General features: G+C 37.4%; 3 protein-coding genes across 8 annotated transcripts in view; 1 reads left to right on the forward strand and 2 right to left on the reverse strand.

The window, feature by feature from the left end:
• The window catches only part of clip1a (CAP-GLY domain containing linker protein 1a), a 46,341-nt gene extending 32,298 nt beyond the window's left edge, over positions 1-14,043 (reverse strand). For 5 of the 6 annotated variants that reach the window (XM_041787255.1, XM_041787252.1, XM_041787251.1 and 2 more), the window contains exons 1-3: positions 13,903-14,043; positions 3,405-3,752; positions 863-1,416 (exon numbers count right to left, since the gene is read on the reverse strand). In XM_041787255.1, the coding sequence (XP_041643189.1) occupies positions 863-1,416; positions 3,405-3,492 (642 nt within the window). In that variant the 5' untranslated portion in view covers positions 3,493-3,752; positions 13,903-14,043. The remainder of the gene's footprint in view (positions 1-862; positions 1,417-3,404; positions 3,753-13,902) is intronic. The other variant, XM_041787254.1, reaches the window with a different exon arrangement.
• Positions 1-16,251, forward strand: part of LOC121509775 (leucine-rich repeat-containing protein 43-like) — a 75,862-nt gene extending 59,611 nt beyond the window's left edge. Inside the window, exon 13 of the mRNA XM_041787437.1 lies at positions 13,922-16,251. Coding sequence (XP_041643371.1) covers positions 13,922-14,077 — 156 coding nt within the window. The 3' untranslated portion in view covers positions 14,078-16,251. The remainder of the gene's footprint in view (positions 1-13,921) is intronic.
• A 141-nt stretch (positions 16,252-16,392) lies between these two features.
• zcchc8 (zinc finger, CCHC domain containing 8) lies at positions 16,393-27,796 on the reverse strand. Its single transcript, XM_041787256.1, has 14 exons — positions 27,611-27,796; positions 27,407-27,449; positions 27,241-27,315; positions 24,629-24,731; positions 24,468-24,545; positions 24,264-24,367; positions 23,925-23,990; positions 23,758-23,818; positions 23,534-23,670; positions 23,288-23,430; positions 23,052-23,164; positions 21,635-21,721; positions 19,313-19,433; positions 16,393-17,644 (listed from the first exon to the last, which is right to left on the reverse strand). The coding sequence occupies exons 1-14, from the start codon at positions 27,783-27,785 to the stop codon at positions 16,788-16,790; spliced, it is 2,163 nt and encodes a 720-aa protein (XP_041643190.1). The 5' UTR covers positions 27,786-27,796; the 3' UTR covers positions 16,393-16,787.
• Between the last annotated feature and the right edge of the window lie 172 nt (positions 27,797-27,968).

Genomic DNA, 27,968 nt, shown 5'->3' on the forward strand with positions numbered 1-27,968 from the left:
CTGCTGTTGAACTGATCTCATTCTCTAAGAGTGTAGTTAGTGTAGAATGTGGTGTTTCAAATTTTACAAGGCACGTGCTGGATACACATACCAGAACCTGAGCTAATATGCAATTTCAGAGGTTTTGAGACAGACATGTGATTGCTTGACCTGCTAAAAGGAGCGTGCAGAGGTCTAAAAGGAAGGAAGGTGCTCATACAGCTACAATGGATCTAGTAGGACAGAACACAAATGGTTACTGTATTAAACAGTAACAACTAAAGTAGGGCTGAGACAGATAACAAGGTTTTTAGACACATCAAGATACAGTGCTTTTAAATGAAAAATAGGGGGAATTTTTTTATAATAATAATAATAATAATATATTTAGATGTTGCTTTGGAAAAAGATACTTAGTAAAAAGATTGACTATAAATTTTTCACAAATGGGTCGTTTGATTTCATGTAATTTGTCAATGTGCAGCTTGCTGTTGATATAAGAGCTGGTGTAACATTTGGAAAAAGGGGATTTGACTTAGAACTAACTTTACAAAAAAAAAAAAGAACCACTGAGATATACTGTGTCATTCAGTGGAAAAAATATCCAGATAGTTTTTGATCTATATTGGACAGCGAAGGGCTACAATTAACTCAAAGGTTTCAGTCTAGCAACCTTAAATGATCAGATTTATGCTCTAGCTACTATGACATTACTACACTGAAAAAGAACAGTGTTCAATAAATCTTAAACCTCTGATCAAGCATTGTCCATGCTAATGTATGCTAGGACACAAAAGTTGAATTCTAAAGATCTGCTACTCTGCTGAACATCACAGGAGTGACAGGGGGTTTTCTTTCTTATCGATAAAGTAACAAACTTTACCAATACTCGGTCACCCATCTTCAGTTCTCTTTCCCCTTTCTTCACTGATCCAGTCTCTGAGAGGTTGGACACAGATTCACTGTTTGTGCGTGCAAGGTTGGAGGAAGGTGTTGCTGGTGTAGCTGGTGTTGTGGAGGAGGTCTTCTTGGCTGCCGTTGTTGTGGGTAATGCCGATTTAGTGGCAGGTGTGTGCGAGGCCACACTACCAACTGAGGGAGTGGGAGATGCGGCACGAGAGGGCGGTGCGGTCTGAGTTCCATTAGCCTCCCCTTCTGTACGAGACAACTTGGAGGGACGTGTGAATATTCCTCGTAGTGCTTCACACTGGAAGTACCGCACCCCGGCCACTGACCCGTCATTTTTCCCGATTGCCTCATCTAGAACGATCCCTGCCCATTGACCAGGGGCAAATTGCGTCTCTCCCAAAAACTGGATGTAGCCTGGCTTATTCCCATTCACCCAGACTCGCTCCCCAATCTGGAAGTTTTCCCCACCACTCTGGGCATCTCCTCCACTGGCACTTGCAGCTGATTTGTCTGACGCAGCAATTTTAGCTGAGAAAAAAAAGAGAGATGGGGGAGGGAGAAGGAAAAGAAAGCTTCAAAAAAATTGAGATAAGCTCTCTTGTTTAGCAAAGTAATTTTCCACAAATGTTCTGTAAAACATGAAAGTATCATGCAACTCTATATCATATCAATATCAGCCAAAACTAGGAAAGCTCAGCTTTTCTTTATCAAACTAAATACTTTTGGTAAGATGCTGATGAAGAAGCTGTGATGCCTACATCTCTATAAAGCCTAGGTTTAGCAAACAACAAGGTGTTGTCTCTTACTGTTTATCACTTGCATTATGAGATGAAATTGCTGTAAGATATTTTATCTATGAAAAGTGTATTAATTTACAAACCTATCAAAACATTTTGAGACAACTAGCCAATAACTACTGCCAAAATCTACCATGGCATAAACTAGAAACAGGCAAAATGTTGAAGAGGTATGGCAATGAGCAGAAGTGTGGGGAAAAAAAAGGATTCACGTCATAATTTCAAATACTGAATGCCAAGATTCAGAATTGATTCAAAATGTTCCAGCATGCCACTAGCAGCCAGTTTGAGTACGGCAAACCTGCTGCTGGCATTTTATTCTGTGCACCCTCTTCATCTTCCCTGATGGGGCAAAGCTGCAGAGGGTGTGACATAATGCTAAACGATATATCATATTTCTTCTGCCACGGCGATGTGTGCATGCCCAATGGTTACACTGAACTAATACGAACAATAGTCTAGTGACCTGAAGCTTGTCATGGTGCCACTTCTGTGCTTTTGGATTTTAGCCAAAACCAAACATTTTCTCTTTCCTATTATGAATGTGCATTTAAAAATAAATTCAAATCTTTTGCTGTCACTACACTAGTGGGAAAATCCAGGTAGATGCTAAGCTACACACGGCAGATCCTATGTGGATTCCCACTATAAATGGCAATTTGTCCCGGTGCTCCTTAATAAACAAACTGTTCATGGCATGGGCATACTGACTGTTTATCCTATTGCTTCAATGTGTGTGCTCAGCAGCACACAGCAGCTCAACCCTTTAAGTATGCATTTAACCATCATACAGTCATGTGCCCACTCATGCCAGCTAAATTTAACCCTGAATATCGTTAGAAATGGCTGATGACATTTAGGTAACACAGTGGCGAGTTTATTGGTAAAGATGATGAAGAAATCAGTCTCTCAGTTGACCTGCTCTGTCTCTTCTTATTCTCATTCTTTGTCTGGTTGTCAGAGCCGCTGTCAGAGGCTGCAAAGTGTGATATTTGAAATCCAAAAACATTCTTATTTTATTAATCTGTTTTAATTTCACTTCTTGTTGTCATATTGCAGGAAGAAAAACTATCACAATGTCTGTTTTTCCGACATTGTTCAGCCCTAGCACCTCAGTCCTGGCCCATCACCATTCTCTCAGCTTCAATCACATATGGCTGTGTCTGACACATTAACTTAATGCTTGTTAGTGCTGCACAATAAATCTAATTACAATCACAATTGCAGTTGTGATGTCAGGCTGTGCAATTACATAACTGCATAAAAAACTGCAATAATTTTTTTGTATTAAGTACTACTTTAAATGTTTTACAAAAATGCCTTGAAGTTTACAGTAGTGTCACTACTGGGTTTTTTTTTGGTCAAATAATAATTTGCAGCTTGCAGTAAGTGCACACCGTACTGGAATAGATCCTAAAATAGGCACCTCATGATAACACATGAGGAATGTATTGTGAATGGGGAATTAATAAATCAATTTTGAATTACATCATGACTCCAAGAATGAAAATTGAATTGTGAAATACTGAAAGATTCAGTGAGTATGGAGAAATTTAAGTATAACATGTTACCATGACAATATATTCTGTAAGGTAATCATTTGCCCCTGGATCAGATGTTTAAACAATAGAGCCCCTGTTATGGAGATTCATGTGTAAACATTTCACTGCCTCATCACAAGAGTATGAGTACAAGGGCAGCATGCCGGAAGATAGTTACCTGTGCTGGGGTTGGTCTTGGGCGCCGCTGTCCCAGGTTTAGCTATCTTACTGGGAGCTTTGATCCCAGTGGGCTTGGCGGTGCTCATGTTTCCTCCTGTGATCTGTTAGACCCACAAGGCTTGTGTCCGGCAGTGGGTACAGGCTGACCCCAGACCATTAAAACAACTGGTTGCAGCTCTGTAATGGAGAAGTTGGTCTCTCCGCACCAAAATCAAAAAAGAAAAGAAAAAAAAAAAGAAAGAAAAGAAAGAAAATAGAAAAACAAAAAACAAAAAAAATGTAGAACAAAAAAAACAAAAACAGGAAAAGGGAGAAGGGAAGAAAAAGTGCTGCCCACAAAAGGACCCTGTTAGGAGACAAAAAAGGGAAAACAAACATGTTTACTCAACCACTCAGCTCTTTAAATGACTTTTCATGCCTCTAATTTTACTGTGGGTTGCACCGACAGCAGTAATTTAATTCTGACAAAATAAATGGCCAGAACAGTGTTGCCTTTAAGAAATGTTCAGTGACTTTGTATATGGTGCTCTGTTAATGGAGGAATTTTGTTTCTGTTATGACAACAAGCTCCTCAGCACACCCACGTCACAGTCGACCTAAAAATACCTTGTCAAAGGCCAGTGATATGCAGTCTATGTTGCTGCCATTATGAACTTGTGAACAGCTTTTCATTTCTGACCTTGAGCACAAAACACACAGGCCGAACAGCGTCTATCAATTCATCATTCTGGCACATAAAATTGTGTAAATCTGTTTGGCAGCTTTTTCTAAAACAGGATTACAGTAGAAACAAGACCACCAGCAGCAGCAGCAGATTATCCTCTTTGTCAGATTACCTCGCCACACAAACTGAGTGGCTGAGTGTACTAAACACAGTCCCCATGTTGCTGGCAGCTTTACAAATGATGGAGTGTGGCATTTTGGCAGTTTTTAGAAACCTATTTCATCCATTCACAAGAAAACAATGGAAAAATGAACTGATAAAACACTGAAATAGGTCAAACCAACACAATGCCAGAAAAGCAGGTGCACAGAAAGCTCCAAAGTCCAAGTATGATGCTTAATTTGCGACTACAATCTAGGGCTGAACAATTTGGGAAATAATCTAACTGGGATGTTTTTCCCCCAATACTGCAATTTGATATGCGATTATGTCTGAAGTTCCTTATTTTATGTGTTTTCTATTATATAAAAGCAAAAAAAATACCTCTAGCTATATTTCAACCAACACAAAATCAGATAACACAGGGGCTGATCAATTTTGAAAAACAAAAAAAGAGATCTAATTGTGATGATTATGACTCGTATTGCAAATTGGATATGAATTTTTGTCTTAAAGGGAGTGATTTTTTATGCCATTCATAAGAAAAAAAGTACAAAAATAAAGAAAGTAGGCTTTTTGTAGACTATTCTTAAAAAATGGCACTTAAATAATTGCATGGTATGTAATGCATAATGTCTGTACTGCAAAAAAAAAAAGTTTTAAAGTGGTATTTTGACACTAGTTTCACGCTAAGGAAATATTGCCCCTTCTGCGATTTGACAATTGCAGCAGGCCATATTGCAATTTCATCTAATTTTTGATTAATTGCCCAGCCCTACTACAATCAGTGGACGCTTGCTAAGCAGTGGTTTGAGGATGAGATGTGTTGCTTTTTTTTTTTTTAGAGATTGTGTAAATCCTCTTTTTTTCTCTTAAGGAAAATGACAAGGCAATTATTTTGGGGGAAAAGATAAATTTGTAAATATAACTGAGCAAATATAAGTAACTAGACCCCAGAGTTTCAGTCAAGATGCATTTATCCTGAAATGCCTTTAGATGGCCATGGACAGGGCTACCAGCCGTCACCACAAGCCACAACATCACACAATCTATGCAGTTAGGACACTTTAGTCTCTCTAATGAGAGAAATGCTGTTTGAAGTAGGAATGCACAATATTGGATTTTTGCAGATGTTTACAAAAAGATTTTAGCCAATACTGATACTAATACTGAAAGTAGTTTGAACCCTAAACTTCAGCCCTTCAAACACACAACTTAAAGTCTGAGGATGAACAAATTAACAAAATTCAGTCCTTCAAACACACTTCAAAGTGTAAGGCATGGTGATAAATAAAGAAAAAAGACTACAGCTGACATAATTCTGTTTATCCAGCCTAAAATGCCTCTAACTTTTTTGTGTGAACGGTAGCAGTGTGACAAGATCTTGCAGTGAAAAAATATCTTGCAAGATTGACAGGCTGGACTACTTCATTCGCAGCTGATCAATAAAGTAGTTCAGCTGAACTAGACCCTTTTTTGGCGGGTCCTAAGAGTCCTCACTGGCAACTCTTGAACACACGTTTGGAACAGGCTAGCGAGTGTGTGTGAATACGTGTGAATAGCGTGTGTGTCATAGATAGTTGTGCCCAAATATGCTGCGGCGGCAGAAATCAAAATGGGAGGGGCACTAAAAACAACTTGTACACCTTTTTTTTTTTTTTTTTTTTTTTTTTAAGATTTTTGGGGCTTTTAATGCCTTTAATGGTAGAGGACGACAGTTGACAGAATTAGAGACAAGGATGAGAGGAGATGAGTGGGGAGAGACATGCAGAAAAGTGACACATTATCATATTCATCATACAATATAATCCTATAAAAAATAATAAAATATATTCTAAAAAAATGTTTCTATGCAATCTCGGGGGTGTCCCACAGTGTCATAACAACTTCTCTGATTGGTGCAGGCTGCTATTACAAAATGTGTACAACTCCTGCAAACTTCAGCAGTCACTTGTTACCACTTAAGTGAATGGTAATTTTTACCTGAGATGATTTGAAATTATGGATGCAAAATATTATCTGGACAATATCAATCAGTGTCATCAAATATTAGTTTAAAGTTCATCATCGGTATGGAAAGATATGAACCAATATATCAGCTGAAACTACTGGCCTATATCAACTGATGTCTTATGTTCAAATAAGTTTGTGGAGCTTTATGCAGCTCTACCTAGCTTAAGTCTGTTTCGTTTTTATTGCCGACTCTATACATTTTAAAGTGTTTTAAGGACTGAAGTTTTAGGTCTGACCTACATTTATTAGGGATGCACGATATTGGATTTTTGCCGATATCCGATATGCCGATATTTACAGATTCATTTTAGCCGATACCGATATTGATATATTCTTTTAGGACAAAAAATGTCAGTCCTTTTGGACACTTCAAGGTTTAAGGATGACCAAGGTAACAAACTTTATTCCTTAAAAAAACACTTTAAAATTTAAAGAATGAGGATAAATAAAGAAAAAGACCTCATCTGACACAGGTCTGTTGGTTCAGACTAAAACTCCACTAATTTATTACCACATGTGGACAAAATTTACAGTAATATATGCTGAAATACACAGGCAAAATATCGGATTTAAATATCAGCAGAAATTTTTCATATCTGCCGATACCGATATTTGCCTTTTTATGCTAATATCTGCTGATACCGATACCAGACCGATAATATCGTGCATCCGTAACATTTATATATCATATTGATATCAGCTAAAATGAATTTCAAAATATCAGCATATTAGATATCAGCAAAAATACAATATTGTGCATCCCTTATTTCAATGGGGAAGTTTACTAGTGAAATCATAGCTGCTAAGAAAGTGGTAGGTCACTGTTGAGCTTTATGGTAAGGAAGGCTGGCACCAAGTACGTCACTGCCTCCAGATTAGCCAATAGAAAAGTTAAATTGCAATAGCCAGGTTTCAACCAGACTGCTGTACACCTGCTGTACATATTTCTAACACAACATGTAGAACTCAAATTCTTTATGCTTAAATTTTAAGATTTGGACACAAACTGATCTACAAAGCAATTGAATACACATACATTATTGTTTTCAGCTGGTCTGAGGGCGGGTAACTCTTTAACAAAACAGTCCACTGTTAGACTGGATATTCAACTTTATCAAAGCTGTGCTTCCTCTGATAATGATTGTTGCCACAGGCCATGACTGTACAGAAAACTAAATGGCTTTGAATGATGTCGAGAAAAATGACTTCATTATTTTCTGTCATTAGCACAATCATAGATTAATAATGCTTCAAGGGTTCTGGGGCAAAACAGCAATGCCCCAGAAGGGGCTTGTGCCTGATTGGAAGCTTGGATTTAAATCTTCCTAAATCTTGTTTTAAATGAAGAAAAAAAAAAACATTTAAAACATAATCAGCCAACTCTACATCCCAGCAAAGTCATGCTGTTTTGAGTAAGCTTTAAGGCAGCCAAGACACATGACTTCACATGGGGTTGAAATGTAATATAGAACTTGTCACACAGTGTCACACAAGCATACCTTTCATTCTTCAAAGTGCTTCAGTATGTAGTTTTAGCAAAACAACCAATAAGGCACAAAGACTGTCACACACCCTCCATACATTTCCTCTGCAGGAATAAAGGGTGGCCATCAGAAGGCAGCGACCTAGTTCAGACTCCTTGTTCCAGTTTCTCTCCCGCTGTGCCTCTGAATGATACTGATTAGTGCCCTCAGGTCAAGAGGAGGCCAGTGACAGAGAGAGTCTCAATGGCTGGAGGCTACACAGCTGACTATAAAGTCACACAGAAAGAGCCTATTTGTGACCTAAAATGTCATCAGTATCTATTCCAAATGATGGATAAGCCCGTGTAATATGACATGAGTTCAGAAAAATCATATGATTTTGATGTTTTGGTTGAGCATCCCCAGGCTTAACTACGACTATCTCGTGAACATTTATAAAGGATGTTTCAGCTCTGGTTGGTGCGCCAGAGCAGTCAGCTGAAAATGATCCACTTAGTCTGGAGAATTTCCCGCTGCACTGGCGTTAATCTTTAGCCACAGACTCTTACTCTAATCTGAAGCTAGGAAGAAAGCCAAATGGCAGTTTAAAGAAATATATAACCCCATGTACTCAAAAGTCAAATTTCTACATAGAATAACTTTGTTCAGTCAGTGTTGAGGTATACCCAAATACCACACAGTCTGATGACATTTTTTTCTTCTGTCAGTAAACCGGTAGATAGAGGCTTGTAAAGCAGAACTGAGATTTGCTCTACTTCTCAAAATGAAAGCAAAGACTTAATCAGCTTCCCTATTTGTAATGACAGGCTTTAAAAATTCAAGGCAATCCAAGCAGGCTATATCCTGTATAGTAGGGCTGGGCAATATATCAAGTTTTTTTAGATATATTAACATATTTTCAAACAAGATGTAGGGTAAGAAAATGTCATATTGATTCAGTTTATTCTGATTCAGAGAAAGAAACAGATGCCACACCTAATGCCCAGTAAACAAATTGTTTAGAAGAATGTTGCATTCCATTTGACTCAGAAGTAGGATGCCAGAGCTGAGAGGACATCACACCAAATTTGACTGTGTTCTAGTTACTAACACTTAGGAACTCAGGGTACTGTAGTCCATCTGAATAAATGAGTTGTAATTCTGACCTCAGGGGATGTCTGGGATGATGTATCCAACTGGCATCTTGGAATTTCTGACTTCTGACATCAACTGGGATGCAATATAAGAACCAATAACAGTAACATACACATTGACCTCATAATAATATGCTTAAAATCAGAGCTGGGCAATTAATCGAAAAATAATGGAAATCCAAATTTAGAGCCTCTAACTGACATAAACCTGCTGTGTCAATTATTTCAATTTTTTCCCCATCTAATTCTCTCTCCACTAATGTACCACCCCCTTAAAAACAAACTAATGGCTGTGTAGTCACATGATAGGTAGCTAGGTGTAGCAAGACATGTAGCCTGCTGTAAAGTCAGGGGAAGAAGAAGTACTAGTCATGTGCACATTCCCATCCAGTCCACTAAAACTCAAACATGGAGCTAACTGTGTAATATGAGCAGCGAAGTTATTTTCTACTTTTTATACAATAGTATAAAAATTATTTATTTTGTTAGCAAGAAATAGAAGTTGTTTATTTTCTACTTTTCTTGGAAAACTTGAATTTTTGCTAAAAAAGATTTTCATTTCAGCCGATGTGTGTTTTGATTTCAGTTGTTTCAATAATTAACCATAAATTGTAAATCTGTGCACATTCCTTTCAGTTATTTGTCTTAAAATTATACAAATATTTTCAGAACAGAGTAGGAGGTTGGGGGTGGAATAATCATTCATTAATCATTATCAAGGTTAAAAGTTCAATTAATCACGATTTTGATTTTTGTCATAATCACCCAGCCCTGGCTAACCTAAAGAGGAATAATAATTTTATTTATTTCATTTAATTGAGAAGCATTTGTACTATTATTTAAAAAAAACAAAAACAAAAACAAAAACAAATGACATTGTAATGTGTTTCATACCATGGCTACAAAAATAAAAGTCCAAATTCTGCAAACAAATTTGTGCAATTAAGTTCATGCTTTATTTCTTTCTTTTTGCTAAAAAATATTATTTAAAATTAACAAGTTTCTGTACTTTTTGATACTTTTCATTGTTATAACAGAGATTTTATCATGCTTATACATATACTACATACATATACATTACTTATTACACCATTTGTCAAAAAATCCTGCACACATTTGTTCTTTTTATGTAATTCATCACTGAGCATTAAAATGCATGTGTCCTTTTTCTGTTAGACACTTATAGAGCAATATTTGGCGAAATGAGTAAGTAATGAGAGAAAAAAACATTAAAACAAAGTAAACTAATGCTGCTTATTATTGTCAAGGCATTTATTGTAGGTTATCTCATAAAAACAACAAAACATGACAGGATAATCAATTATTAATTAGAATAAGGAAAGCTATGTAGAAGAAACAGGCTTGTTCATATATCTTTTGTATCAGTATGTATGAGAAATTTTAGGGAATTGTGCAAAATGGTGTCCCACCTTAGGTTAATGATAAAGGGGGTCCCATGCAAATTTTGGAAACCCCTGGTAGTATATTTCTAAATTAAAAACCAATATAAGGCTGAAACTATGCATACAAGTATAAAACACATTTCCATAGTCTGACTCACTCGTTCTTATTGAAATCTAATGGGGTGAAGCGTTCGACTTAGTACATACTTGGTGTTAAAGATCTACTTGAAATGCCTTAAAGATCTACCTGTAGATCTCAATCTAAAGGTGAAAATCATTTCAAATTTTATAGTTCTTGTATTGTGGCAATCACTTCATCTTAACAGAAAACAGAATACTGAGACACTTATGCTGGATTTAGCTTAAATAAATATAAAGGTTTTTCAGTCTCTATCTCCCACTCCTACTCTACAGCATATTCAACACAGAACACAGCACTATAAAACTACAGACAAGCATCTCAGTAACACAAAGTTAACTGACTGAATCTTCAAATGGTTGTTGAGCATATTTTGCAGACTTTAGAAGTGTTAAACCACACGATACTGAGGTCAGCTGAATCTGCTTGTATGTTTTGTAATAACAATTCAAACTCTCCTTCCATGTCCGTCTCCCATGTATTTGTTAACAGATGGAAGGGTGTCACTGGTTACACAAGCCGGTGTGCCTTCATTCCAAATTGCTTTGCAGTTGTCTAATATTAGCCTCTGACATCCAGAATATTGAACCAAGAATATACAGGTTTCCGTGAAATGTTTTTACAGCCAAGTCCTGCTGTGACTCGGTGCTTCATTTCCACAACCAGCCCTCTCTGTGTTTGTTTTCACACAAGGAGTAAGAAGGCCTTTTTAAGGTGATTTCTGTGACAATAATCTTGGATTGTAGGGGCTGAAATATATCCAAGTTCAACTTTTCAGAAAGTACACATTTATATAACTAAGACGTGTGTATTCAATAATGTGACCTTCCCTCCTACACTCCTGTTTTTGTCCTCACAAGGCCAAAGACAGCTCTGGTTTTTCCTTTTTGAGGAAACATCTGCTGGGAGGCATGTAGGCCCCTGCTAAGACACAGAGGAAGGTGTAGAAATGCACCAACAGGACATAATCCCAGAGTATGAGACAGAAGCATCTTGTGCCTACAGTTTTTATGAATGATTATGGCTTACCTATTATCTAACTCTCCTGTCGGAAGAACCTTGTTAATGGCTGATTCACAAGAAAATGTTCTGTCTGTTACAGATTCAGACACTAAGAATAACACCAGGACAACAAAGATTGGGATTTGTAAAACAGATCACGGAGGGACTTTCCAAAAGTGTCTTTGAAAGTGATTCTTTAAATATAGAAGAGGCCCCAAAAAGTTTACCATCTGTATCGGGGAATCGAAATAGAGTGAAACAGGGTTATATCTCTTAGCCTATATGGTGCCATGTTAAGTTAAAAAAGTTTATAGTAAACAAAAAATATTAACAGTAACATGCTTATTTATCCCTATGATTTGTTGCAGAATCAAATGTTTGTCTTGTTAAATGTCAAAACAAAAAGACTGTCACAATTGGAGAAACAGGCGAACCTACTACATTACACTAATCTCGTTTTAGGGATGGGAATTGGTAATATTTTATCAACGTTGATAATATTACCAATTCTTCTTATCGATTCAATTCTTTATCAATTTCATCCTGTGAATTTTCTTTTTGGAAAAAGCAGACTATAAAAGTTTTCACTGTTAACTCAAATTTTATTGAGTCTCTTTCTGAACACTGAACAAGATGTATGCCACCTCAGAGTTGATGACAAGCACTTTTCAATTACTGGCTATAATAAACTGTTTTGATAATTAAAAATGTTAAATAACAAATGCTGGGGAGAAGAGCATGCTAAAATATACAAAAGCTCTCCCTTTTTGGAGTAAATGTCACAGCAAAAATTAACTGCTCTCTTGATCTTCGATCTCTGAACTTGGATTAGAATACAAAACTAGTACTACTGCAATCTTTTTTACATAAAATCTTAAAATAAATTTAAAACTAGTCCCTGGATCCTAGATCTCTGGGCATTGAATTGAACTGAAACCTTGTACAAAATTAAAAGTTCTTGTGAAAAGAAGATGCATGCCTTGTATGACATCACTGTTCGACAGACTAAGATTTAAATGCTGTCGATGGATTGAACCAATTGGAACCGTTCTCGATCCCCATCCCTACCATTCATACACATTGACGCATCACTGATACAGCAGTGGGAGCAACTTGGGTTAAGCATCCAAGGACACCCAGACGTGTGACTGCAGGAGTGGGGGACTGAACCTTTGACCTTCTGGATGGGAGACAACCAATACTTATCCACAGCCACACCATAAAAATTAAAAAGAAGGTGTGTCGGTATCTTTAAAAGGAGCCTGGAAGTTCTTATTAGGGTTGCACAATATTGAAGTGTTAAGTCTAAGTGAATGATTGACATTTTTGTTTGATTGGATTTCACAAACCGGTAGCTCATTTCTAGGTTTTCATTCACATGTACATGTTGACATTGTATTGCTGGCTGTTAATAGTATGACGAACATGTGGGCTAGGAAATATATTTCACACAAGAGACCAGAAACCAAATCCTAACTTCCCAACAAATGTAAGCCATTTTCTCACACATCCTGAGCTTAAATCCCACAGTTCAAATAAGTTCAAAGACTAGTAGATGTCATCTCGACTTAAAAACATCAAAACCTGAGTTATCACAATCACTGCAAACAAGTTTAGCTACCTTTAGTCACCCAATGAAAGGAAGGCTCATCATTAATGGCTTAGTCACACCTTTAAACCGCAAACCTGTCACACGCAGACTCGACTGTAGCACAGCTGCATGCCTGATAGATGTCAAGGTGTGCCTAGGCAGTTACCAGTGTTACACCGTGGACTGGTCAACGCCTTGGCCTTTAAAAGTACCTCGCCCTGTCAATGCTATCTCTGGCTAACGGATTGAGAGCTGTCGATGAGGTGGCACATCTGGAAGGAGAGAAGCTTTGAAAAGAACAGACTGTGTCAGATACCTAGCAGGCTAGCTTCTTAAACGTCTCAGATGAGCTAATCACCCGAGACAGAGATGAATTAAAATGTGTGCATGTACTTCCACATGTTCTAACACCCGAATAACCCCTGAGTAACCACGGTCGTAATCCAAGGGAGTGAAGCAAATTCCACCAGACCAAAAGTCTCAGCAATGTCACTGAAAATCCAGCAGGGCACACTGCTGCTACAAGTTAAGAGTCAGCATAACAAATGGTGTTAGATTAGACCATCTGGAAATATAGTTTGCCGTTCAAGGTGGTTTTAATGAACAGTTTCCGTCTCAAGTGTCAACTCCCCGGATTAAATTAATCCCAGTTTGTTATCACGATAAGAACAACCGTGATTAGTTGCTAAGTAACGTTAGCAGAGAGGCCCAAGCATTACGGCAAACCCGGTGGTCAAGACCAGTAGAAGGCTGGTTGGTTAGCAAGCTAGCTAAACTAATACCTTAAGTAACGTTTGCACTACCTGTACAACTTTCACCTTATGTTGAGCTTCCTGGTTTATCAGCGGTAAAATGTCCAGCAACTTTAAAGAAATACATAACCTCGACGTGAGCCACATAATACTGACCTGATGTGTTTCTTTTCAGCCTACGTCTTCTGAGGAAAATTTCACAGCTAGCGGGCTAAGAGGAGAACCACAACGACTACCGCTCGGATCAGACCCAGACAGGCACAGCCCAGCGCACGAGCAGGCTGCCCAACGGCCGAGAGGAACGTCAACGGTCGGTGCCGACCAAAGATGAATCGTTGAGCAAGATGGTGCACTCCCTCATAGCTGGGAGAGAAGATTTTACGCCGAAACTTTAACCATCTATGTTTGGGAACTTGAGTACAGGGAGAATAGGGAAATAATTTCTTGGAAAAGGCACACGTTCACACAATGGTGCAATTTAAATGGCGGTTTTATTTGCATTAACAGCGCAAATAACAATTATCAAGTACGGAAGCCCTAAACGGACAAACATACGCATGTTTAATTTTGCTTAGTTTTCCTTCTGCTCTTTTAAAGCATTTTCTCAAGTGTGTTTTTTGCTAGGTTTTAGTTTTTAATCTGAGTTTTAACTCATTTCTAATTAATTGTATTTTGCCTTTTTGTACACCATCATCCTATTTTAAACTACTTGTCTCTGACTGATTTAACAACTTTATTGTATTGATATATATTCTACTGACTGTTTTTATTTCTCATGTCTCATGTAGCCTTCAAAATTGTAAAACAGATCAAGTTTAATATAATTATTAACTTTATTATTTTCCTCCAGATTTCAACTTATTTTTCTTGTAATATAGCAATACTAATTTTTCTGTGATACTTTAATGAAATCTGAAGCACATATCTAAAATCAACTCATAATAACAAAAAAGTTATTTTATCCCAAAATAATTAAGTTGAGAAAACAACCAAGCTTCCCTTCTCATGAAGGGAAAACTGAATAAAACATGTTCTTTTAGGGCTTCCATGGGCACCAAAAATGTAAACTTTAATATGATACTATTAAAAATCAAGATATGAATAGCTTTTCAATACCAAAGCAATAAAAAAGTCCCACATAACCAATACAGGGGCTTTCTTGTCTCCAGCGAATAAAAATTGCATGAAACCTCCAACATACTGTCTTAATTGCACAGGTTTGGCTAAGTCTCAGCACTGAAACACTGCCAACATGTGGCCAAAGGAGCTATGCTTGCAGTTTTTGAAAGGATTTCTTTTTTCCTATTGACTGTTTTGTTCAAAAAGATGTACATTTTAAGCTTCAAGGCTATTATTATGATAAAGATTGAATAATTTAAAAATGTGGTATTGAAAAGTAAAAACAAACTTAATACTGGATGGCTGGACTTTGAGTTTTGCCACTCTATGGACAAATGAATACATACATTTTTGTTGATGTTCGATATGTGGGGGTACATGTATTATTTTTTTTAAACAAAAATCTCATCCTGCTTTCTTTTAATATCAAATGTATCAGTCTGTTTTTGCATCATGCAGTATTTTTGCTTCATCTGACACCAAGCCTGCAATAACCTTTAAGGGCATTTAGATCTACCCTACTCTTCCCCGATGTTTTTTTTTTTTTTTTTATTGGCCTAAATCTATTTTGTAGACAAAAACTTCTTCTTGGAAAACATTTTACCAAAGGAACTCTCAACTAGAGAATAATGGTTCTGTGATTGAGCTGATACTTTTCATTTTCTATTCCTGGGATTGCACAAAGTTAGATACTTTCTAGAGGCCTTTGGGACAACACAAACTCTAATCTCCACATAAATAACCTTCTAAATAACGTTTAGATAAGATCTGTAGTTTTTTTTTGTTTTTCAAAGAAGATTGAGTTTGTAAGTAAAGTGATTGCCACAGGAAGAACATTAATTTCTAAGAAGAAAGTAAATACAAATAAGACAAATGTTACAATTTTTTGATTTACTACTTTAATTTTAGTGCTACTACTGACTGCAGATTTTGATATTCCAAACTTATGTCTGGATGGTATAAGTTTGGGCTTTTTGTACAAGGTTGCCATGGATTTACAATGAGTGAAATGATTCAACCTTTGTCTTGGTTTTATCAGTTTAGCTAACCTCTGCAAATGTTTGAGTGCCTATTTGCATAAGTATGTGCTGTTTGTGGGTGAGTGAGTACTCAGAATGCATGCATGTGCATGTCAATAACAGAATTGTCCTCTGTGCATGCAAGCATTGCCTTTTACTGTATTTTCAAACCTATATTTTGACTTTTTAGGATGCCTTTGTGTTAGCAGTTGAGTTTGAAAGAGGAAAATGAACTTCATTTCAGCAGTCATATTAAGCGATAAGGATGCATTGTGTATTAGGGGAATGTAGACAAGGCCTTCTAATGCCATATCAACAAAGACTGAACATGGAAATCAGAGCAAGCTTAATATAGCAACAGAGGGTACACTTTTACACTTGGCTCTGCTAAATAAAGCTAAAAATCCAAGTATTTGGCTGGCTTATTTAGCAATTTGCCATCACAGCTTAAAGCTTAAATGACATCAAACCTGCATGTCTGCTGAATGAAGTAGTGCACTGAAGAAAGTCTGAGTCCAGTTTGCTTTATAGTTTTAAAGCAATTAAAGTGGAACAAAAAATAGAAATGTGATTTAAAACAATGTTTTTGAGATGGAGTCAAGTGAGATACTGACGCTTGTACAACTTATACAGTGCAACAAATAGTATGAGTTACACTACTAATACAGAAATAAAAGGAATTGGTTGAAGCCTATTAAAACATGATTGCTACAGCATCCCTCTATGTCCCCCCCCCCCATCGTACAGATCAAATGCATTTACAGCACGGACATTCAATTTGGTAAAAAAATAAAATAAACTGCTAAAACACGCTTGATGAGATGGTCATGAAATTGAAAACAGAAGCATTTGTTTAAAAAATGTCCATGTGTCCCTGGGTTCCAAATCAAAAAAGTACATCTGTTACTTTTTTTTCGCCAAATTTCGAGGTGAGCTTTTAAGTAAGTCTCTGATCTTAAGATAAGTCCCTGTGGCTTCTGCAACTTCAGTGAACTCTGGTGTATCTTCAAATGGAACAATGCCAGCTGCAAAGTTGCTCCGATGAGGCACAGCTGTTATCTTCATACTGTGCTCAGGAGAGGCACAATCTCCAGCACCACCATGCAGGTAACCCAGATCAGGCCTCTGTCTGATGTCTTCCTGGATTCTGATTGGGTCCGGGCTCTGAGGGCTGTCTTCCTCAACTTTAATTTGACATGGACTCAGAAGGCTTTCAGATTTCATTTTTACTGGTTCAGGACTCTGAGGACTGTCTTCCTCAGCTTTGATCGGCCCAGGGCTCTGAGGTTCACTTTTAATTTCAATGTTTTGACAAGTTTCTTCAGGTTTTCTAGTGTCCATTGCTTCCTCAGTCTCTTCTGTTTCTGTGTCCACATGCACAGGTGTGGACACGCTTGGAGAACTGGGTACAGGAGTTCCCGTGGCAGGTGTCTCAGAGTCACTGTTGGTTGCCGTTTCTGCATTTTGAAGAGCCGCCCATATCAACCTCTGCTGCTCCTCCAGCTCCTCCAGTGTCAGTTCATCCTCTGTTCCCTCTGCGGCGTCATCAGCAGCCGTCCAGCTCTGCCCACGCAGAGCTGGAGAGCCATTGGTGGGTGTGGGAGGAGGAGTGCCTTTGGGGAGAGGTGGAGGAGTGGGTGTAGCAGGAGGAGTGCCATGTGGTAGAGGAGGAGGTGAACTGAAGCAAGGAGAGCCAGGGGGCAGCGGAGGTTGGAACTGGAAGTCACCTGCACCTTGAGTATGGTAAGGTGTCCCTGGATCTGTAAGAAGACATGATTAAAAAGTTAGATAAAGAAGCAGCTAGTTCAGTCAAAAGAAGTACACCATAATGGTGGAACAGAAAAAACTATATAAATATTCCCCATCCTGACGTGTGTGATGTAGTTATTGAATCCCCGGTGCCAAATATCTACAGTACATTTTAGAATATGCAACAATACACCACTCATGGTGGGGCATTAAAGCATGAATTCAGATGATATAGACAGAGATTGGCCAATATGATCCCTGTATCAGAGATTGGTCTGTTACTAGCTCCAGCAGGCAGATCTTTTAGCTAGGTTATACAGTTTGACACCAAATACCTTCTAAAGGCTCTCTGCCTGGTCTATACAAGAATGTGTGAGAACATTAATCACCAGAGTTGATGGTATAAAAGCTTTAAGTTTCACTACAGATACCTGGAGCCATGATGTTACCTTATGGGGAAGTGCTACAAGCTGAGAGCTCCCACAGATCACACACCAGTGACTCCATTTCAACTGTCATCCTGGGAATGCTTTATCAATTTATTAAAGTGCATGGTATTTTTAGAGAAAATGCTGGCAATATGAGAGAGCCAGGGACAACAAAGGAGCATTTTTGGCTGCTTTTCACATAAAATGCAACTTAATGAGGGTGAGTGATGCAAGCTCATCAGTGGTGCACAGATTGTGGGGCAGATTGTGGTAACTATCAGTTTTTATGTATTTAAATAAAGTTGTTTTCAAAGTAAGAAAGTGTTGCTGCCTAACAGAAATGATTCCCAGCCTCATTCTCACACTGAGGAATATAGGTTCCAACACCTAATAACTGTCATCCAGGTATCAGATCAATTTCAGAACTCTCAAAATTGCATCACCACATGTGAACAAAAGAAGCCGACAGCAGGATAAAAGAGGAAGAAGACAATGACACCAGGATGACTTAAGAAAGTAGTGACTGAGGCAGGGTAGGAGAAACTGACTCCAAATAGCAGTGAATAAATACATTAAAATTGCTTTTTTTTTTTTAAGAGGTTATGCACTGATGTGACTTTCAGCGAGCAACACGACTGCAAAACTATCTGAAACAGAGCTGTCTGCTAAATGGGAAACCAAGGACAACAGGAGAGAAACGGAGTAATATCCGCTAAAATTAGGGTACTTAGTACTTGACAGATATCCATACTGTTTTGTAAAGTGACGGTGGACTGCTGACATTGATATGGGTCATACATTGAGTTTTCGGGCATTATATGGATCTGATTTCAAGTACACAAAGCAGAGCCTGGAGGCACACATCAGTCTGGTTTATCAGTGATGGATGCAAAACTGAAATAACACTTGAAAGTTTTGTAAACATGAGGCTTTAGGTCAGTAATTTCTCTGTAATTCAGTTCACTTAGTTCTTTTTACTTAGTACTTTATGCTCTGCAGTTGTTAAATCTGTTGGCAAAAGTTTGGGCATATTTCAAAATGAGATCAATGTACCCCAGCTGCCTAACATCATCTAGTTTCATTTTAACCCCACTCAAATCTGTATTTTATTTCTACCGTAACAAATTCTCACTGTACAGCTCTCAACTTTTTCATCATGTTGCTTTAAAACACCACCTATTCTGTTAAGCTCATTTGTGAAAGAAAATAAGTGTAAACAAGGATATGAATGCACGAAGGATTAACATTTACCCGATTCAATATCCATGTCTGAGCTTCTATCAGAGGCTCGATCGGGACTGGACCTCATCTTCTTCCTCTGCTGAAAAGACGAGTCAGATTCATGCTGTCTCTTGTTGCTGTTGGCACCAGGCTGTTTGCAGGAAAGAATAAAATGTTTAATTAAACTACTGAAGGGACAACAGGGTCATAACATAACTTGATTTCATCAAATCAAGTCTTAACAAGTCTCTACTTGTGAACATTGTCAATGCCCAGTGACAAACAGATCTGAATACAAACTCAGATAGTTGTCTGTCTTTTTGGATTTTAGAGGATGGACTCAACGCAAGCAGTGTTAATTTTGTCGACTAAAACTATGACTGAAATTGTTTGTTGACAGCCTTTTTTCCGTGAGAAAGACTAGACTAAGACTAGCAAAATATAGATTTTTTATTCTTCTGACTGACTAAAAGTAAGTTTCGTTTTCATCAAGATGACTAAAACTAGACAAAAATTTAGTTTAGTTTTTGTTGGACATTCAAAATCCATGATATTTCTCTACTGTGGGTAAATCTGTCAAAAAAACATCTAAAACTATTCTTCCTCTCAGCTGAAGAAAGCAGGAATCCCAGGTTTGACAGGGTGCATAGAAAGCTACCATAATTTAGAGCCAGATTCAGGCTAGAAATAAATGCTTGGACTTAAAGTTGTGACTAAAATGTGAGGGCTTTTTATGGACTAAAACTAGACTAAAAGTTTTTTGAGTTATCCTTGAGTAAACTAGACTAAAGCTATAAAAGATAGAAATGACTAAAATGTGACTAAAACTACAAGGCATTTCATCTAAAGACTAAGAATGAGACTAAACTTAAAAATAGCTGTCAAAATTAACACTGAATGCAGGTGAACATCACTGACTGCTGTAAAAGGCAAATAACTGTATTAATGAAACATTTCAAATTAGTAAATGCAAGTTTCTATTTTATCCTTGAAGTTTTGACGGTTCACCCATACTTGATATATTTTTGTGTATCTAAACTGCATCGCAGTTTTAAAATGTCTGTATTTAGATTCTCTCTCTTCTGAAATTAATCAGATGGGGAGAATGTAGACAGAAAAGTTTCACTGGCCTCCGTTCACAAACTGTTTTTTAAGAGGGAAATTGTTTCTAAAATCCACTTGCACAACTTTTTAGAAGGTTCACATATTTACCAAAGCTTTCTTATCTTTTTTTACCAGGAAAAACCCTTGCTGAGATTAAAAATCTCATTTCAAGTGTGTGCTGGCCAAGACAGGCAGAAGCATATTTAAAATTTTGACAAAGAGCACTCATACACAGCATAGTAAAAGACAAATTGACAACATAAGATAACAGATTTCAGCAACGAATATTTACCAAAGTCAACCATATGTAACTTAATCCAAATATCTGCAGCCAGATGCGTTTCCCTGCAAGTCATTAGCTTTCTCTTAAAAGCATCCAGTGAGATCATTAAGTCTGAAGTCTTTGTGCAGGTCAGAGCAGCGAACTTAAATGTTTTTCCATGCTCTGTTCTGAGAGACAGCAAGAAAAGATACAGAGAGCAAAGATTTTAAAGTCCAGATCTCCTTTGACTGATGTGGGTCAGCAGATATGAAGTAAGTAGACCAAAAATAGTCTTGCAATAAGAATAAGTGATGAAACTCAGAGCTCCAGCAACACAGCAGCTAGAGCATATAAGCTCTTAAAGGAAGTATGCATATATACAACAAATATGTGATTTGTAACTGGCTAAAAACAGAACCTAAGACCATTACAGAGCACTCTTATGCACATTTAGGTGCGGATATAACAGGATAAATTGAGTAATTTTGCACTTATTTGTACTTATATATGCTTAATTAAGACACAAATTTGATTTATATTTTACTGTCATTTGGCCAATTAAGCACTTAACAGAACATAAAACATAACAGAATAATATGCACAAATACATGACTTAAATATGGTCAACTCTTAATTTAACAATGCAATGATTGATCTTAACTGTAAAATGTACTATTCTAATGATTAACTTAGCATGGCTAAAGGCTTTTTTTCATGAATCACTTATTTAAAACTCTTAAAACCTCCGTTCACTCATAACTCTGTAAGTGCTTTCAAATGATGATCACCCTCAGTTTTTAAAGGTAATGTAGGTTTACATTAAATCTTATCAAATTCATTTTATAAAAAATGGCCAACTGTTTGATGAATGGTAGAATAGCTGCATAAACAGTGAAAAGTGGTATCCATGAAGTTTGCCTCAAGCACAAGACAGTCAGACAACACTGTCAGTTTTAATATTATTATTTCAATAACCAGATAATTACCATGGGGAAGTTGCTGGACAGGTAGGCTGCGTAGTTTTGCTTCATGTGGCAGCTCTGTATCGGGACAGAGCCATACAGCATAAACTCCTGCAGGTCAGACAAAAGAAGGTTGTTTCAACATCAGATGAAGACCTATATGGACTAAGATACTCTATCCCAGTCCAGATCCCCTGCAATCTGCACATTTTGTAAAAAGATTCTGCTGTCTGACATGTTCGATGTGACTGTCTGTGTCAGTATTTGCACCACCCATGTATACCGTGTATTCTAGGTACACTTTATAAACACTGATGCTGGTCTGTTTTAACACTACCTCTGCCACTTCACACTACATCTAACCCGATGTTATAATCTCTTCAATATTAAATACTATCTCTTATCTAGCAATACAGTCCTTAAGAAATAAAACAGAGTTTCTATGTTTCTTGTAAATTGCTGAAAGAATAATGGAAACTTGATTTGACTCGAGCTTGACTTAAAAATCTGCATTAAAAGCATAACACAGGAAGAGAGGCTCCATAAACAGGTACTTGTATGAATTAATTCTCATGATTTTGTAAGAAAATATCACTGGTAGTAATGAGATGTGTGTATTTTCCTGTTAGTGATAAAAGCAAAACACAATTGAAATCTGAGAGAGAAATCTTTGCTGATTCTTTCACAAAAAAGAGAAAAAAAAAAAAAAAACGCTTTAACTAGGCATGTCAGATGGACTATCCCATGTATGCATGGCACAAAATACATTTCACAACAGCCCAAACATGGTGTTTCAAAGGGCAGAACATTGCGAAAAAAAAAAAAAAAACACCACGGGGTGACTGGAAGTTCTGCCTGTCACATTCCTTGTGGGCCAATCAGAGCAACAACAGGTGATGAAGTAGGTGTGTGCAATTGCCAAGAAGCAAAACAAGCTGGACAGACAGCTGTTGTGTCAACACATGATCCTTCACTATCAGAGGAGGCGGTTGGTATATTAAACTCTTGCCAGTCAGGAGAAAAGCAAAAACATCTTTTCCACCCAGAAAAGCTTTCAGTGCAGTTCTTTGCACTGCAGCCACAGCTGCATGCATGCTGATCTCTTCACTAGCTGCCATTGTTAAACAGATTCGCAGCTGCTTCAACTAAACCGTGCCCAAAGCTAATGTCTTATTCTCCTCAAATGACACTGATTGGTCCAGTCATTCTTCGACTTGGAATAGACATGGAATCTAGCCAATCCATTTGCTTTTCAAGGTTGATAAAGATATAAATAAAACAAAATATCAAAACAGCTTGGATACCTGGACTCATTTAACTACAGCATTTGAGACTGGGTACAATGAAAGCAAGGATCTGGACGGTTGAAAACAATGTGAACAGCTTCAACTAGTGGGGTATTCCACCACAATATTTGACATATTTATTCTGTCAGACTTACATCTTTCATGTTTGGTGCAGGCACGTTGAAACCTGGGAAATCCACCAGTTTGGAAACATCATAAGAGACATTTTGGGAGTTGGCGTTGTCTGTTGCATTGCCATCGTTTGAAGCTAGAAGTAGAAAAACCCAAAGATTCAGCCCAAGCTCTGCACTTAACTCAAACAGTCTATGTTACACAGGAGTTTACTTAAAGGTAAAGTTATCACACCACATAACTTTTAATCAAAACATACCATTTCCATCATAAAGGGCCAAGCCTGAGTCTTCCATTTCTGCCTCTTTGAGCCAACCTGGTGGGTATCCAAGCTGCCTCATGCGGTAGATCAGAGGTGGAAGGGTGTTTCTATCAAGTCCCAGTGCTGCCATGAGCTCCTCGCTAAGATAAAGCACAAAATTAATATTGAATCAATGTCTTACCTAAATGAGTTCAGTAGATATTGCTGTGTAATATCTTTTGTATGATGTGTAAAAAATTTTGCCTCATCATTCCAGCCTTGTATTTGGCAAACCGCTCCTCCACTTCGTCAGCGTGGTATCGCTGGTTACTCTGCATGGCCTGGTTGTTGTTCTGATTAAACTCCTTCCTTCTCTCGTTGATTGCAGCCATATCTTTGGGCTTAGAATGAATAATGTGAACATAAGCTATGGCATTTTGTTTAATCTATTAATACAAATATGTGCTTAAACATGTGTTTGATGTTACCTTGGGACAATCCTTCATCTGATGACTGCTCAGACCGCAGTTGAAACAAATAGATTTTGGTCTACAATGAACAGAAAAGTGATGGACTAATTACAAAAGTACATCCCGCCAAGCAACAAAATAAAGCAAGCCATAAATAGAAGCTGCATAAGTAACACCAGATGTACCTTTTGTCTTTCATTTCTATTTCTACTCCATCCGTGCCAACGACTTGGCAGAAGACCTGGTTATAGCTTTGAGACAATTCAGGAAGTTTAAATCATACTTGTGCAATAAAAATCTATTAACTCTATGCCTTGTCCAGTTTAACAGTGCCACTAATGCTTACAGTATTGTTTGGAATATAAATTACTCAGAAAACTTTGACACCTTTTCTTTTCTCCAAGTTTTTTCTACAGCATGACAGTTTTTTATTTGTGCGTCACCAGAACAGTTTAGAAGAAATGACCTAACAGACAAGGCTGCTGATTTCTGCTGATGTGTCATTTTCTTCATCTTAAAGATACGTTGGAACCTCCCATCCATCTGTCATCTGAGGGCTGTCATTCATCAGAGGTTGTCCAAGTTTATCAACACTAAAAGTAGTGAAATGTAATACACTTCCAACCACCTAAGACAGAAAAAATAAAGCAGTTTGATATGTTAATATCTTGTCTATTAAAAAATAGAATTTTCAATTCCAAATAAAGGGAACAAAGGTATATACTCACTTTAAAGGATTCTCCTGTTGTTCTTGCACTACTAGAAGACAATTTTTGTGGATCTTCATCCAAGGTAAAGGCTGAGTTCTGTATAGAGGGAACAAAGAGTTTTCATTAACAGTATGCAAAATATGAACCTCTATACATACATAACGCTGCATTATAAATACCTGTGGTTTTATGTGATAGGTGTTCTTTTTCGTTTCATCACCCAGTTGTTGATGCTTCAAAATCACACTGCAGATGCTGTCTTCAATTTCTTGGCGACATTGTCTGAGGAGAACAATTGTTTCGGTTTTCCATTATCATCAACAAAAACAAACATTAACTTTAAATTTCAGGCGTCTCAACCTTGGAACAACTTTCCTGAGGATATGAGGTTTGCAATATTGGTGACAACTTTTCAATTAGTTCTTAACTAACTTTTACAGACTTGTTTATATGTGATATCACTTTTATTTATCTATTTTCTTATCTCGCTTCCTTTAATCATTGTTTGTCTTGCTCTATTTACCCCTCTGATGCCCTGTTCCTAACATCTTTCTATATTCTAATCATTTACGTGTTCATCTATCTCTTACTAATCTTTTATCTTCTTGCCTTTGTTTTATCTCCTCTGATGAGATGCAGTCTCCTTAAGTTTTTTCTTTTATTTTCAATGATATCATTTTGTTAAATCATACATGATACTGTCTTTTATTGCTTTTCTTTAACTTTAAAACTGTGTATTCATTTGCTACTGCGAGTGCCTTGAGATCTGCTGTTGTGCCATTTTGATTCTTTTTGTTTTATTTTTTGTTCATATTTTGGTCCTGCCTTTATGTTTAATTTTCAAGACCTTTTTCTTTTTTGCTGGATTATTGATGTCGATTCTATTAATCCCTGGGTTTCTGCCTTGCTATGTCTGTTACAGGTTTTCATATACTACATCCATTTTTAAAGGTACCAAATAAATATGGTTATTATTATTATTATCATTAAAGCAATGTAGTTAAAAAGCTGTAATATACACTTAATGGGCAATAAAGTAAAAACTAAAGAATGTATGGAAAAGGTACTGAGACCAACATTTGCAAAGAGTTGCTATTACAAGTACTTTGGAAAGGGGCCAGATATTTAATATGCAAAATAGGGATGCATGATGATAGATTTTTTGTCTTATATCCAATATGCTATTGTTTCCAAACTCATTTTAGTCAATACTGATATATACACACACCTTTTCAACTGCAAAAAAACAAACAAAAAAAACAACAAACAAAAAAAAAAAAAAACAAGTGTCTCTTGTGCAAAGAATGGTTGAGTTGAACAGAGCTCATAAAGAAGAGCGGGAAAGTAGACAGTCTGGTAGTTGTTTACCTTTGGGGCTTCATTTGGAATTCAAATGAACTTCATTTCAATTTTCAAGGCTCACGGTGGGCCCCTGTGAGTGATGGCACTCTACGCATCCACCTCTTTCTGATGCTACAGTTGTACATTATGCCCATTTTTAAGGCTGATAATTGATTTTTGCTGTTGTGCATATCTTTCAATACCAATATTCCACTTTTTAAGCTAGTATCTGCCAATAGCAATATCATGCACATAATATTGAGCATCCCTAGTGCAACCAAAAATGAGCAACTAAGAATTTTTTTCAATACCACAAGTTTCAGAGTGATACAATAATTATTATTCTAATGAGCTACTGTAGCAAAAACTAGGACTATTTGGGAGAGGACTGAAATAATCATAAACTGCAGGCAACACACCGTCCCATTTCCATTGATTCACTAGCTAACTGCTACTACAGGTGCAGGACATTTACACCTTCCACTGAAAGAGGAAGGCATTGCACATCATGCATGAGTATTCTGAACTGGGGTAGAGTCTGTTATCCTTTCATTCTTCAGGAAAATGTTTGCAGGGCACTTACTAACCACCTCAAGAGCAGTTTTTACTGTGGGTAATCAGACTACTTCACAAACAAAAGCACTTAATGTTTGTGTGTCTTGGTTTTTATTTATTCAGATTTTTATTAAAATGGTTTTTATTGGAATAATGCCACTTACTTATTTCTTCTACATATTTAATTACCATTGTGAAAAGGATGAAAATGTGCTTGGGCAAAATACATTTCACTACATCAACTTTATAGCATGATCTGCACAGCAATGGAGTGGTCAGCACTGTCAACTCAGAGCAAGATAGTTCCTATTTCAAATCCCAGTTGGACAAAGACTTTCAGTGTGGAGTTTACATGGTGTCTCTGTGCATGATTGGGTTCTCTCTGTGGGTAGTCCAGCCTCCGCCCACAGTCCAATAACATGCTTACTGGGTTAATACGTGGCTCTAAATTGCCCATAGACATGAGTGCGATTGCCTGGTTGTTTATCTCTATCAATTGGTCCTGTGAGAGCAGTAAGGGATGTGCCCCACCTCTCACCCAATGACAGCTGGCATCAGCTCCAGCCCACAAGGCTAGGAATATAGAAAAGACATGGACTGTGCATTTTACTTTTGATGATGATACATGACTGGAATCAAAATTGAACTGGACTATAAATACATTACAGTACATTGGCAACGAGTTAGTGAATTGAAGTTTACCAACGTAATTGTTCAATTTAGGCAGCGTACACGAGTTTGCATTTTATATTCGATCAGTGTTAACTAATAGTGTTTTGATAGAACAATAAACGTCTTAATGGGTTTACCACCACAAGAGACGTGGACAAAGAAGAATTATCCAAAATAAAGGTCAGCAATTTGCCCCAATTAATTGATGGATAAAATTGCTTACTTGGAAATGACGTTGTTTGCGTAAAGGATTTGAAGAACAGGGCCGTCAATGTTGAGATCTTCGACAACGATTCCGCTGTAATGTCAACAGGAAATTAGCATTTGTGTTTTTGTTATCGATCAGTTTCGTTTATGTAGAAGTTAACGGCTAAATGACAACATATTACCTTGGACGTGTGAGAATGTTAAGCTTTCTTCTCAAACCCTTATGTGATCTTATAGTTAAAGAAAACAACAGAAAACCTACAAAGAAAGTCATTAACAAGACATTTGTAAACAATGGTTTTACAGTTTTTGTTACTGACAGCGGGCTAATAACGCTAGCAGCCGTTAGCTTGTCCACAGTGCTAACGTAGCCGACAGAAGGATATTCTCCTCCGTGAGTCTCTGGATGTAGTCATCACATTCCTTCAGCCTGCTCCGGAGCTGGCTCGTCTCCTCCTGGTCTTCTCCATCGTCTGTGAAGCGAACATGTGAGGGGAGAAGCGGAGCAGAGTCATTTAGCTGCTCAAAGAGCTCACGATCCCCAAAATCAACCTCAGCCATTTTTTTACCCAGCGTCACTTGCATCGAGCGACAGTTCAGAGGTGAAATCAACTGCTCTAAGTTTTCATTGGTCCTCCTGGTGTCACATGACCGCAAGTTGAAGAGAATTTTAATATGCCCCAAGTGACGTCTTTCAGGTTCCAGAAACCCGTAAAGTAAAAGGAGGGAAATGTTCTGCTTAAG

This window comes from Cheilinus undulatus, linkage group 5 (assembly GCF_018320785.1).
Source record: "Cheilinus undulatus linkage group 5, ASM1832078v1, whole genome shotgun sequence".
In the NCBI taxonomy this organism is placed as follows: Eukaryota; Metazoa; Chordata; class Actinopteri; order Labriformes; family Labridae; genus Cheilinus; species Cheilinus undulatus.

What these genes read in the sequence shown, in the direction of transcription:
- zcchc8 (XM_041787256.1), bottom strand. Translation starts at nt 27,785, where the DNA reads ATGGCTGAGGTTGATTTTGGGGATCGTGAGCTCTTTGAGCAGCTAAAT. An exon ending in TACAAGGCTGGAATGATGAG is followed by an intron (nt 23,431 to 23,533) that starts GCAAAATTTTTT and finishes GCTTTATCTTAG; the next exon opens with CGAGGAGCTCATGGCAGCAC. An exon ending in TGTCCAGCAACTTCCCCATG is followed by an intron (nt 19,434 to 21,634) that starts GTAATTATCTGG and finishes TCCTGCAAACAG; the next exon opens with CCTGGTGCCAACAGCAACAA.